Source organism: Oncorhynchus keta, chromosome 21, assembly GCF_023373465.1.
Source record: "Oncorhynchus keta strain PuntledgeMale-10-30-2019 chromosome 21, Oket_V2, whole genome shotgun sequence".
NCBI lineage: Eukaryota > Metazoa > Chordata > Actinopteri > Salmoniformes > Salmonidae > Oncorhynchus > Oncorhynchus keta.
In genome coordinates, this window is record NC_068441.1 from 1,774,063 (window position 1) to 1,788,105 (window position 14,043).

General features: G+C 40.9%; 1 protein-coding gene across 2 annotated transcripts in view; it reads right to left on the minus strand.

Annotated features, from left to right (window-relative positions):
* The window catches only part of LOC118399916 (mitogen-activated protein kinase 14A-like), a 39,128-nt gene that overhangs the window by 23,008 nt on the left and 2,077 nt on the right, over window positions 1-14,043 (minus strand). The window contains exon 1 of one of the 2 annotated variants that reach the window (XM_035796138.2): window positions 4,557-4,769. The exons of the other annotated variant lie outside the window; for it this stretch is intronic. Coding sequence (XP_035652031.1) covers window positions 4,557-4,561 — 5 coding nt within the window. The 5' untranslated portion in view covers window positions 4,562-4,769. Of the gene's footprint in view, window positions 1-4,556; window positions 4,770-14,043 lie in introns of those variants that run through there. 2 annotated transcript variants of the gene reach the window in all.

Sequence of the window (14,043 nt, forward strand, 5' to 3'; positions counted from 1 at the left end):
CATTCATATCACATAATATTACTGATATAACATAACATTCCTGTTATCACAGTAATGACGTTACATCAATAATTCAACACTACATTCCTCTTATTTCGATTGCATGCTACTTTCAACCGGACATTTAAATAAACCATTATTAAATGTAATATTGTGTGAAGTGGTCCTTGGGACCTGGAGAGGCGCTGTACACAAAGGTGTTTTATTAAAACACCATGATAGTTGTAGCCTCGGTAATTCTGCAGTACTCCGTATCAATGCAGTAGCCCTCCCTTCCTGCCGCATGTAACACAGCATAGTTAGGTCAAATCTACAGCAAGGCAACAGTACACGTCGTCCCCCACGAATGATGCAGCGCATCATTTGACTTCGATTACCAGTCTTAGTATCACGATACTCGGTTACCACAGCAAAAAAAAAGGCGTATTAGCCAAAGTCACAGTCAAAATGGCACTTGATCCAGACAGATCCCTTGAGATCAATATATCATTACATTTTAAATGTTTTTCTGAGATACAACCAATTTGTTTTTGTTCTAACCAATCTACATAAAAACATAACGGTTATAATTTACTTTAAAATGTTAAGTCTCTATTGATAAACTGCGTAAATCAAGGCCAATTCACAATAGAGGTGAATGCGTATTCAATAGGAATGTGTGCATGCATCGAGGTATATGGAGCTTGTTTTGGCTGATTTCATGGTGCTACAGATGAAAAACAAATCTGTTTCCCTTCCATTTGAGACTTATTTTATTGTACTGATCAGAAACATTTGAATAGAAGAAGCCATCTCTTTTAGAAAAGCGCACGCTGTCTCAGCCCTAATGATGTCATTCACACACACGGACAGAGAGATGTGACTGATGCGAGGGAGACGAAGTGAATTAATCAAGTTTTGGCAATGACTATTGTTTTTGGTGACACTCAGCTTTTGAAATAAGGAGATTTTGCATTATTGTTTGCATTTTATGACAAAGTACTAGGGTAGTGAATTGATGTTAGCTTCAGCTGTGAGCTAGCCAGGAAAGTTATCCTACAAAGCTGGAAGCTACCTGTATTTCTTCCATTGTAAAGTGTTCTAGCCTATAATGGACATTGTTTTGAGAACAGTAATTAACAGTTGCAACATTTCTACATGATGTGTCGCATGTGTCGAAGTGAGTGCAGCGGTTCCTCAGGACAGGCTAGAGCTAGCATTGAGTAAGTGTAGCAGGCACGGTGCGCTCGCTCTATAAAGGGGACATCCGCTGCGCTGATAGACAGACTTGATCCTCTCAAATAAGTAGAAGACGTCAGACACATTTAATAGAATTACTGAAAGTAACAAATTCTGTTATCGAACCGTTTCAAGTTCTGGTATTGGAAAAAGTACAAAAGTTTCAGTATACCGTGCAACCCTATTCATTTGGTTTTCTTATGGGAAACGTTTTACTCATGAGGGGCTGTATATATAGTGCTTTCAAAGTATTCACACCCCTTTACTTTTCATTAATCTTATAAAAAACAATCAACGACTGTCGTTGCGCCAATGTGTACTTTACCATAAACATCAATGCCTTTCTTAAAATCAATACACAAGTATATATTTTTAAACCTGTATATTTAGCTAAAAGAAATCCAGGTTAGCAGGCAATATTAACCAGGTGAAATTGTGTAATTTCTCGTGTTCATTGCACGTTGAGTCAGGGTATATGCAACAGTTTGGGCTGCCTGGCTCGTTGCGAACTAATTTGCCAGATTTTACCTAATTATGACATAACATTGAAGGTTGTGCAATGTAACAGGAATATTTAGATTCATGGATGCCACCCGTTAGATGAAATACGGAACGGAATAAACGTTTTGTTTGAGGTGATAGTTTCCGGATTTGACCTAAGGCTCGTATTTCTGTGTGTTTATTATAGTTAAGTCTATGATTTGATAGAGCAGTCTGACTGAGGGGTGGTAGGCAACAGGAGGTTCGTAATAGTCAAAGGTATATGGTTTAGAGAGAAATAGTCGGCGCGTTATAATTCCTGTAATAACTTGCGGCTGAACTTGAAAGGGGTTCCTTCGTTATTTTACTGTTCATGTCTTCCATAGAGGATGTCTTGATCTACTTCAAATAAGGTCTGTTTCGTGCAGGCTTAAACCGCCTCGGCGTTTTGATACCCGGGTAAATCTCACTAGGATAAGGTAACGTTTGTCAACATTTTTTCATAAATCAACTCTACAAAAAAAATGATATTCACTTGTATTTAGCCAATATTGATCAGAGTTACCTTGTCCTATGGATTTCTACACAGTTATAAAATTGGCAAGGTGGTGTAAACCTACACGGAACACAGACCTTATTTTAAGTACAAGAAGGTGCTAGAAGGTGTCATGGGAATTATGACTCGCACTTTGGTAGTCAATTCTTACCATGTCCATTATTAAATTAGGATTTCCTGCATATAGAAAGTACAGTTTTTGTTTTCAACATTCATCACAGGGAACTTAAAAACAGGTAACTTGAGAGTATTTGTCTCCAAAGCAGACTCTTCAGTATCAGTGTCACTTCAGAGCTGTGTCTATGTGTTTTACAGATAGCAGAGCACCAGTGTGGGACTGTTACATGGAATTGGCACCAGGGAAAGCAAGGTGTCTTATTTGTGATAAAGATGTAAGCATGGGGTCAGCAACGGCTAAATCATAAAATACCACCAACCTGTGGAATCACCTTAAGAACACCCATCCAAAAGCCCATAATGTATTATATTAAGTTAAAATAAGTGTTGATTCAGTATTGTTGCAATTGTCATTATTACAAAAGTGTATATATAAAAATGTTAAATAAAAAAAATTGTCAGATTAAGTCGGTATCTGCTTGTTTTGTCCTCAAATAATCGTTATCGGCATTGAAAAATCATAATCGGTCGACCTCTAATTCAGACCCTTTGCTTTGAGACTCTGTTTCCATTGATCATCCTTGAGATGTTTCTACAACTTGACTGGAGTCCACCTGTGGTAAATTCTATCGATTGGACATGATTTGGAAAGGCACACACCGGTCTATATAAGGTCCCACAGTTGACAGGTCATGTCAGAGCAAAAAACAAGCTATGAGGGGAAAAGGAATTGTCCATAGAGCTCCGAGACAGGATTGTGTTAAGGCAAAGATCTGGGGAAGGGTAACAAAATATTTTTGCAGCATTAAAGGTCCCTAAGACCACAGTGGTCTTGATCATTCTTAAATGGAAGAAGTTTGGAACCACCTAGACTCTTCCTCAAGCTGGCTGCCCGGCCAAAATTGAGCAATCGGGGGAGAAGGGCCTTGGGAGCTGACCAAGAACTTGATGGTCTCTCTGATAAAGCTCCAGTGTTCCTCTGTGGAGATGGGAGGACATTCCAGAAGGACAACCATCTCTGCAGCACTCCACCAATCAGGCCTTTATTGTAGAGTGGCCAGACGGAAGCCGCTCATCAGTAAAAGACTGCTTGGAGTTTGCCAAAAGGCACCTGAAGACTCTCAGACCAAGATTCTCTGGTCTGATGAAACCAAGATTGAACTCTTTAGCCTGAATGTGAAGCGTCACGTCTGGAGGAAACCTGGCACCATCCCTACGGTGAAGCACGATGGTGGCAGCATCACACTGTGGGGATGTTTTTCAGCGGCATGGACTGGGAGACTAGTCAGGATTGAGGGAAAGATGAACAGAGCAAAGTACAGGGAGATCCTTGATGAAAACCTGCTCCAGAGCGCTCAGAACCTCAGACTGGGGCGAAGGTTCACCTTCCAACAGGACAACAACCCATAGCACACAGCCAAGACAATGCAGGAGTGGCTTCGGGACAAGCCTGAGTGGCCCAACCCAACGTGAACCCAATCAAATATTTCTGGAGAGACCTGAAAATAGCTGTGCAGCGATGCTCCCCATCCAACCTGACAGAGCTTGAGAGGATCTGCAGAGAAGAATGTGAGAAACTCCCCAAATACAGGTGTGCCAAGCTTTTAGTGTCATAACTCTTTTTGGGTGAGGCAGTATATCGCTGCCAAATGTGCTTCAACAAAGTACTGAGTAAAGGGTCTGAATACTTATGCATATGTGAAATCAGTTTTTGATTTTTTTTTTTATACATTTGCACACATTTCTAAAACCTGGTTTTGCTTTGGCATTTTGGGGAATTGTGTGTAGATTGATGAGGGGAAAAAAACTATGGAATCCATTTGAGAATACTGTGGTAACGTAACACAATAAGGAAAAAGTCAAGGGGGCTGAATACTTAACAAATGCTTTGCATGTAGCACGGAGTTCCAATATGATGAAAAACATCTACAGGCGGGTTATACAGACCGCTGAATTTTTTTGTATTAGTCATCACAGGGATCCTACTTGAAAACGCAACAGAGAAGCAATTTGCAGTTTCGCAAATCACTAAACAGTCAATAGACATGAAATCATAAAATTACTCAAACTGTGGTAGGACACTAAATACTTCATAATAACAACCCAAATGTTATAAGTGGTGGAGTTGTCCTTCAAGTCATATAATTAGTCTCCCATTGACAGCAATGCATGACTTAGGACTCACCTCATGTTACTGTCTGTCTGTATGGAGCTAAGGGCTGATGTGTATGATAGTCAGCTTCATCAAGTGGTAGTCCTTGAGCTGCTGTGTCCACATGTATAACAGTAAAATGGCTTGGCTGGGACACATCCACACGCACGCAATGACACATCCATGCTACAGTGGTTCCTCAGCAGCACATGCCATGTCCACACCCTGATACAGAACAAAGAACATGGAGCGCAGTGGGTGTTGAACATTCCCTGCCCTTCTCTGCCTAGCCCTATCTGAGTCACACACACACACACACACACACACACACACACACACACACACACACACACACACACACACACACACACACACACACACACACACACACACACACACACACACACACACACACACACACACACACACACACACACACACACAATGTTTATCAGTGACATAGCCTATTGCTGCAGTGACTGCTATGGCATTTCCCGACAAACATTTTCCTATACCATGTAGCTTAAAGTAAGACTGAGCAATGTGACCAAAATATCATATCACAATATTTCTCTCATTTTTTATCCTCTCATTTAGCTAGCTTTGATGTAGCTAAAATATGAATGCTCACCTATTGTTCTCTGATTTAGAATATACCATTGCACAAACAACATGCTGATCTAGGCCTAGACCAGAACTGGTGTCAGGCTGTATTAGCTAGCTAAACTCAGCAAAAAAAGAAAGACAGTGAGAGGACTCTCACTGTCAGTTGCGTTTATCTTCAGCAAACTTAACATGTGTAAATATTTGTATGAACATAAGATTCAACAACTGAGAAATAAACTGAACAAGTTCCACAGACATGTGATTAACAGAAATAAAATAACTTGTCCCTGAACAAAAGGGGGGATCAAAATCAAAAGTAACAGTCAGTATCTGGTGTGGCCACCAGCTGCATTAAGTACTGCAGTGCGTCTCCTCCTCATGGACTGCACCAGATGTGCCAGTTCTTGCTGTGAGATGTTACCCCACTCTTCCACCAAGGCACCTGCAAGTTTCCGGACATTTCTGGGGGGGAATGGCCCTAGCCCTCACCATCCGATTCAACAGGTCCCAGATGTGCTCAATGGGATTAAGATCCGGGCTCTTCACTGGCCATGGCAGAACACTGACATCCCTGTCTTGCAGGAAATCACGTACAGAACGAGCAGTATGGCTGGTGGCATTGTCATGCTGGAGGGTCATGTCAGGATGAGCTTGCAGGAAGGGTACCACATGGAGGAGGATGTCTTCCCTGTAATACACAGCGTTGAGATTGCCTGCACTGACAGCAAGCTCAGTCTGATGATGCTGTGACATACCGCCCCAGACCATGACGGACCCTCCACCTCCAAATCGATCCCGCTCCAGAGTACAGGCCTCGGTGTAACGCTAATTTCTTTGACGATAAACGCAAAGCTGACGATCACCCCCGGTGAGACAAAACTGTGACTCGTAAGTAAAGAGCACTTTTTGCCAGTCCTGTCTGGTCCAGCGACGGTGGGTTTGTGCCCATAGGCGACATTGTTGCCGGTGATGTCTGGTGAGGACCTGCCTTACAACAGGCCTACAAACCCTCAGTCCAGCCTCTCTTAGCCTAGTGCGGACAGTGAGCACTGATGGAGGGATTGTTCGTTCATGGTGTAACTCGGGCAGTTGGTGTTGTTGCCATCCTGTACCTGTCCCACAGGTGTGCTGTTCGGATGTACCGATCCTGTGCAGGTGTTGTTACACATGGCCTGCCACTGCGAGGGCGATCAGCTGTCCGTCCTGTCTCCCTGTAGCGCTGTCTTAGGCGTCTCAGTACAGACATTGCAATTTATTGCCCTGGCCACATCTGCAGTCCTCATGCCTCCTTGCAGCATGCCTAAGGCACGTTCACACAGATGCCCAGTGACCCTGGGCATCTTTCTTTTGGTGTTTTTCAGAGTCAGTAGAAAGGCCTCTTTAGTGTCCTTAGTTTTCATAACTGTGACCTTAATTGCTTACCGTCTGTAAGCTGTTAGTGTCTTAACGACCGTTCCACAGGTGCATGTTCATGAATTGTTTATGGCTCATTGAACAAGCATGGGAAACAGTGTTTAAACCCTTTACAATGAGGATCTGTGAAGTTATTTGGATTTTTACAAATTATCTTTGAAAGACAGGGTCCTGAAAAAGGGATGTTGCTTTTTTTTGCTGAGTATGTTTGCTCTGACTAAGTACATTTAGCTAGCTAACTAGCGGTTAGCATTAACAGCTAACACAATTTATTTTAGCCACAACTTACTGAGAAAAGACAAACTAGCTGTTTGCAGACAGTAAGATACAAAAACTAATAGTGTAATTATAGACCTCTTGTGGATTTATATTAAGAAGCAAAATGGAAAGCAGCATCCGTGTTACCAACACCTTGTTGCATCTTCAGAATTGACCATGCAGATTGCAAGTGGTTGTGACTCCTGGTCGAGCAGAAAAACTGCTCACCTTGTGTGTGGAAGAAGAGGAACGAGTCAAGTAGCATAAAAACTGACATTTACATGCGGCGGAGTGGTTTAACATATTTAACAAATCAAACATTGAAATACTGTTATACAAGGTCAAGTAAAAACCCAAACCGGTCCTTGCATAAATACAGGTATTTAGTACAATACGGTACTAAAATACCAGTATTAATAAACAGCACTAGCCCAAAACAGACCTACTAAACATATTATAATTCACACAGGTACTACTGATTTGATGGCAATGAGAGGGTGTGTAGCTCCTGCAATGCAGCAAGTGGCAGCCAGAGAGCAGCAGGGAGATTCCCTAACACCAAAACTATGTCCACCCTGTTGCCATGTGGAGATGTGCCCCTCCCACATTATTCAGACCAGCAATGCAGCACTTTAAGTATTTGTAAAATTATTCTTGACAAAAATGTTGACCAACATGTAGCTGCTAAAAAACTCACTGAGAACTGTTAGAGCCCCCTGGATCGATGATGAATTTAAAAATTGCATGGTTCAAAGGATGAAGGAAAAAAAGAGCATTCCGGCTGCTCAGCTGATTGGTTGACATTTTGTCAATTGAAAAATTGTGACAAAAAAAAAAAAAAAAATCTATAATAATAATAATAACCAAAACAATATAAATGGGAAAACTTGAGCACCTTACACTATGGGCAGAAAATCATTTAATCTCCATCGTTCATTGCAGTTGATGGGTCTTTTATAACAAAACCTATTTATATAGCCAATCATTTGAATTAATATTTCACTGGTTAAGTGGACAAACAGAAGTGAAATGACAACATTGACCAATGAACCATTATATTTGATTATTTAAGAACTAATAATGAAAGAGAAGGATTGCCGTATTGAATTTGGGTGGAAGAGGTGGAAAAACAGTTGTTATCCATCAATAATGATAAGCCACCTGGTATAGACAACCTAGTTGGGAAGTTATTGAGAATGGTAGCGGACTGTATTGCCACCCCGCCATATATTGAACCAAAGCCTAAAGGATTGTGTGTGTCCACAGGAGCGGAAGGAAGTAATTCCACTACCTAAAAATAGTAAAGCACCCTTTGCTGGCTCTAACAGCAGCTCAATCAGTAAAGCTGACTGTTCTTAGTAAACTGATGGAGAGAATTGTGTTTGAACAAATACAAGGGCATTTTTTAAAGAACAAGTTAGTTACTGACTTTCAGCATGACTGCACTGACTTAGATGACTGATGATTGGCTAAAATAAATGGATAATCAGATGATAGTTGGAGCTGTTATTGTTAGATTTCAGTGCAGCTTTTGAGACTATTGATCATCACTTATTATTGAAAAAAATACTTGTTATGGCTTTACGTCACCCGTCATCACATGGTTGGAGAGTTATTTATCCAATTGAACTCAAGAGTATTCTTTAAATGGAAGCTTCTCTAACATAATAAATGTACAGTATGGTATTCCCCAGGGCAATTGCCTTGGGCCATTACTCTTCTCTATATTTACAAATTATTTGCCACTTTTCTTACAAGCTAAAATGACTATATATGCTGATGATTGCACACTACACATCAGCACTTAGAGCCAGTGAGCTCACTGAAACTCTTAGCAAGGAGTTACAGTCAGTGTTAGAATGAGCAATGAACAATAAACTGGCCTTAAATACATCTAAAACTAAAAGCATTACATTTGGCTCAAAGCATAACTCTTAGACCTAAACCTCAACTGGAGTTGTGTATGAAAGGTGTGACCATGGAACAAGTTGAAGAATCTGAACACCTAGAAGTAACACTGGCTGTTCCGTTAATATGGTCAAGTCATATTGACAAAGTTGTTGTGAAGATGGGGAGAGGCATGCCTGTTATAAAATGATGTTATGCGTCGTTTTTTAACACACCTGTACTAGTTGTTCAGGCTTTGATCACAACGTGATTAATGTCCGGTAATATGATCAGGTGCAGCAAAGTAAGAGCAAAGAAAGCCACAGCGGGCTCAAAACAAAGCAACACGCCTTGCCCTTAACCGCACACACAGAACTAACATCAACAACATGCATGATAGTCTTTCATGGTCGAGGAGAAATTGACTGCTTCCCTTCTAGTCTTTTTAAGGAACATTTGTGTGTTGAAAATGCCTAACCAGTTGTATAGTCTATTTGCATACACTTCAGGCATACATACCCCACTAGACCCGCCACGATCGGTTTCTTCACAGTACCCAAACCAAAAAAAGATTTAAAGCGTCACATTATATATAGTCATGTCATCGTGGAATGCTCTGACACCAGTGGTTACTCAGGAAAACAGCTAGTTTAGCTTAAAAAACAAAAATATATTGTATCACAGTGCCTCTCCTCTTTCGAAAGACCTCATTTAACTGTACTGTATATAAGAATATGTACAGTACCAGTCAAATGTTTAGACACACCTACTCATTCAAGGGTTTTTCTTTATTTTCTACATTGTAGAATAATAGTGAATATATCAACCTATGAAATAACACATATGGAATCATGTAGTAACCAAAAAGTGTTAAACAAATCAAAACCCTTGAATGAGTAGGTGTGTCCAAACTTGACTGGTACTGTATAAATGAAATGTGTAAATATTATTTTTGTTGTCTTCCCTATATATACACTTTTTAAAAATGGTATAATTTAATGTATTATTATCTTACGTTGTTCTTGTCTATTACTGTTCTGTAATGTATTTGTACATTTTATGTGGACCATAAAGAGTAGCTGCTGCATGTGCAGTAGCTAAATGGGATCCTGATAAACTAAACGACTACGTGTAGAGTTTGCCCTCTAAACACCAAGGAATAAGGAAACAAGTTCCTACGAAGTCAGATAAGTATAGAAGCTGGTTTCCCCTCAGAGTAAACTTGTTACCACAACTACATATGGTCTTATCAAAGAAGGCAAACTTTTCAGTGGTCATCTTAGTACCATTGTTTTGTGGTCCTTCTGTAGCTCAGTTGGTAGAGCATGGCGCTTGTAACGCCAGGGTACTGGGTTCGATCCCCGGGACCACCCATACGTAGAATGTATGCACACATGACTGTAAGTCGCTTTGGATAAAAGCGTCTGCTAAATGGCATATATTATTATTATATATTATGTATTATAAATGCATTTGTGTTTCTGTAAGCTTGGCTTAGTGGCCGGCTCTGAGGGCACTAGATACCATTAGCACTCCCGACTGTACCAACACCAGCAATCTACTCTAATGAGGCTGAGGCCATATCTGTTTACACATTTGTTTTTATAAACTTCATATTTAACCAATTATTAACTGTCTATGAACTACCTTCAATAAAACATTTACAACCCACCTCTTAAAATGTCTTAAAGTAAAGTCTTACCAATATATATTATTAATAACTCTGAACACTCTTTGCATAAACACTCTTAGCATGGAACTCCAGGATGGCTTCCATTCTAAGAACCAATTCTAGGAACAAGAGCAGGAATAGAGTGAGGTCTGTGATGGGAGTGGTTTTCTCAAAAAGGCTTGGAATGACAGATGGGGTAGAATCTAGAATCCCAAACATGGTGCTTACAATCCTTTATTAGGCAGAGTTCACACTGAGGACTGGGAGGGAGGGACCGCCTGGTGGCAGGAACAAATACATACATTAACTCGAAACCGACTGGCTGAAAGGTTGGCATCCCAGCTTGTCTTTCTTTGCAGTCCTGCTGGGCATATGATAAGATCCATTCGCCGTATCAGGAACCACTTTAACATGATATGCTAGACATTTCTCCGGGCGATGTGAGATCTGATCATCTGAGTAGCGGGACTGCAAAAAATAAAACCAAGAAACGCAGCCACTGATTGACTGACTTCCCTGAACAACGGTCTGATTGGCCTGACTGGCCCAGACAACCAACTGACTGACTGCATACAGGACTACAGGAACTGACTCATGGAATAGCCAAGACAACTGGAACGACAGACTGTGTCCCAAATGGCACCCCATTCCCTACATAGCGCACTACTTGACCATGTGACTCTGGTGAAAAGTAGTGCACCATCTATAGTGCCATTTCAGGCACATATCTAGTCTATGAATACCCCACAACTCTCCCATTATAGAGTACTGCACTGCCACGCTCTCTCAACGTTGCTTTTCTCTCAACAATGTCAACACACTGTCAAAGTATGTTTCACTGTACCGCCCAAGAAGGTACAGTACTTAGGCCTATAGAGTATACTCTGAGGCTCTGAGAGCACTGAAATCCTATGACAACGTTTTAGCTCATGCCTGCCAGCACTATAAGTCTAATTTAGCCTAGCGCAGTGTCCCACAATTTACTGCAACTGCACTGTCCAGGAGACCAGTGAGACGCAGCAGCTCATCAATATTCGGCTACAATACAGACAGAAGTTCAGAGCTTTCAACCGCTGACACTAACTTAACATTAACCCTTACCACTAACCCTAACCACTAACCCTAAATGCAAATTAATCAGTGGTATAAAGTACTTAAGTAATACTTTAAAGTATTTTTTACTTAAGTAGTTTTTTGGGGTAACTTTTACTTTACTACATTATTAAACAAAATAAGGTACTTTTTACACAATTTCCCCTGAAATCCAAAAGTACTCATTACATTTTGTATGGCTAGCAGGAAAGGAAAATGGTCAAATTCATGCACTTATCAAGAGAACAACCCTGGTCATCCCTATTTCCTCTGATCTGGCAGACTCACTAAACACAAATTCTTCAATTGTAAATCATGTCTGAGTGTTGGAGTTTGCCCCTTGCTATCCTTAAAAAAAACAACGATGCTGTCTGGTTTGCTTAATATAAAGAATTTGAAATTATTTACACTTGTAGACATTTACTCAAGTATTATTTTACTGGGCTACTTCCACTTTTACTTGAGTAATTTTCTATTAAAAGGGTATCTTTACTTTTACTCAAGTAGGACCATTGGGTAATTTCCCCACCACTGCTGATGATATTGCCATTGTCACCTTTGTCCTTTCTAGCATGGCCATCTAATGACAAAAGGATCAATTCATCACTTTCCAACTGAAAGCAAAATGATGCATCAACAGCTGCTACTGTACAAAACAACTTAACAGTGAGACACACACTTAAGCATGTCCAGAAGAATAACTATTCTCACAGGACAGGAGCGGCTGTGTTATAATTACATTATAATGAAGTCTTCTTGTCAAAGGGAACCTTGAGGAGACTACAGCAGGATGACTCAATCGAAACAGAGCTGAAGAGACTAGGCTACCTAATCTCGCAGTTATGACTCATCAGTGTACACACACAATGGGAAAAGATGACATCATTCCAGGCTCATCACCGGCAGGGCAGCAGATGCCTATAGAATAGAACGCTCATTACTCTGACTGGGGAGGTGGGGCTGCTTTCTGCCCGGCAACCACGTGACTTTCTATCCGTCACACTGCCTGCTGGCCTGGGTTTGAGTGCGCTACTAGAACATGCAGGGATGTAAAGGGAGCAAGGGGCTATTGGGCACAAGGTGATGTAACTAGAAACTTCCGTACCGTTTTAGTCACTTTCTGATTACATTCAGATGTAAGCATAATGATTCAGCCAAGTTCAAGCAACATCACGTGGGACCATTGGAATACCCACCCCGTATGCCTAGCCTACATTGTTATCGTCATGCATAAAATGTTTTTCATTCAGTAGCCTAATCATGACCATGCATGCCAAAGACGTCACATTTTGATTTGGGATAGGCACAAGAACCATACACAGTCGGGTTTCTACAACTGACAGATGATGCATTAACGTTGTTGTATATGTGCCGTTTAGTTGAGAGGCAGTAGTGAATAGGCGACTGAAGTCTTTCGTCTAGACTGTTAAATTCTCGTAAATGAAAAAGCTATCTAATCAATTTTTGTATACAGGAAAACCATCCTGGGAGGCACATTTTCTTTTCTATCTGCACAAAAACAAAGTTAATCTGACGTTTGAAAGACAGTCAGACCCAAATCACTCAGAAGAGTACGTAGCACAGCAATCTGGTTACAGTAACCTCATTTTTACACTGACTGACACTTCGTAGGCAGCTATCGTAAAATGCTGAGAAACAAATGATCCCCTGGCCTGATTTTGTGATTTGAAACATTGCAGATTGCTACACTCTGCAATAGTTAATTAAAAAAATTGAATACAATTTTATTTGTCACATAACATCTGCTAAACATGTGTATCGCGGGTGTAGCGACATGCTTGTGTTTCTAGCTCCAACAAGAGTGTGCAAAGCTGTCATCAAGGCAAAGGGTGGCTACTTTGAAGAATCTCAAGTTTAAAATATATTTTTTGACTTGATTAACCTTTTTTGGTTACTACATGTGTTATTTAATAGTTGATGTCTTCACTATCATTCTACAATGCAGAAAATAGTAAAAAAAATAAATAAAAACACTTGAACGCATGTAAACTGAGTTTATTTTTCACCAAACTGAACATGTGTAAATATTTGTATTTACATAACAAAATTCAACAACAGACGTAAACTGAACAAGTTCCACAGACATGTGACTAACAGAAATCGAATGATGTGTCCCTGAACGAAGGGTTAGGGTTAGGGTTAGGGGGGGGGGGGCGCAAATCAAAAGTAACAGTCTGTGTCTGGTGTGGCCACCAGCTGCATTAGATAGTGCAGTGCATCTCCTCCTCATGGACGACAACAGATTTGCCAGTTCTTCCTTTGCCGCTCTTCCACCAAGGCACCTGCAAGTTCCTGCAACAGGTTCCTGCAACAGGTCCCAGACGTGCTCAATGGGATTGAGATCCGGGCTCATCGCTGGCCATGGCAGAACAATGTCTTGCAGGAAATCACGGGCAGAACGAGCAGTATGGCTGGTGGCGTTGTCATGCTGGAGGGTCATGTCTGGATGAGCCTGCAGGAAGGGTACCACATGAGGGAGGAGGATGTCTTTCCTGTAACGCATAGCGTTGAGATTGCCTGCAATGACAACAAGTTCAGTCCGATGATGCTGTGACACATCACCCCAGACCA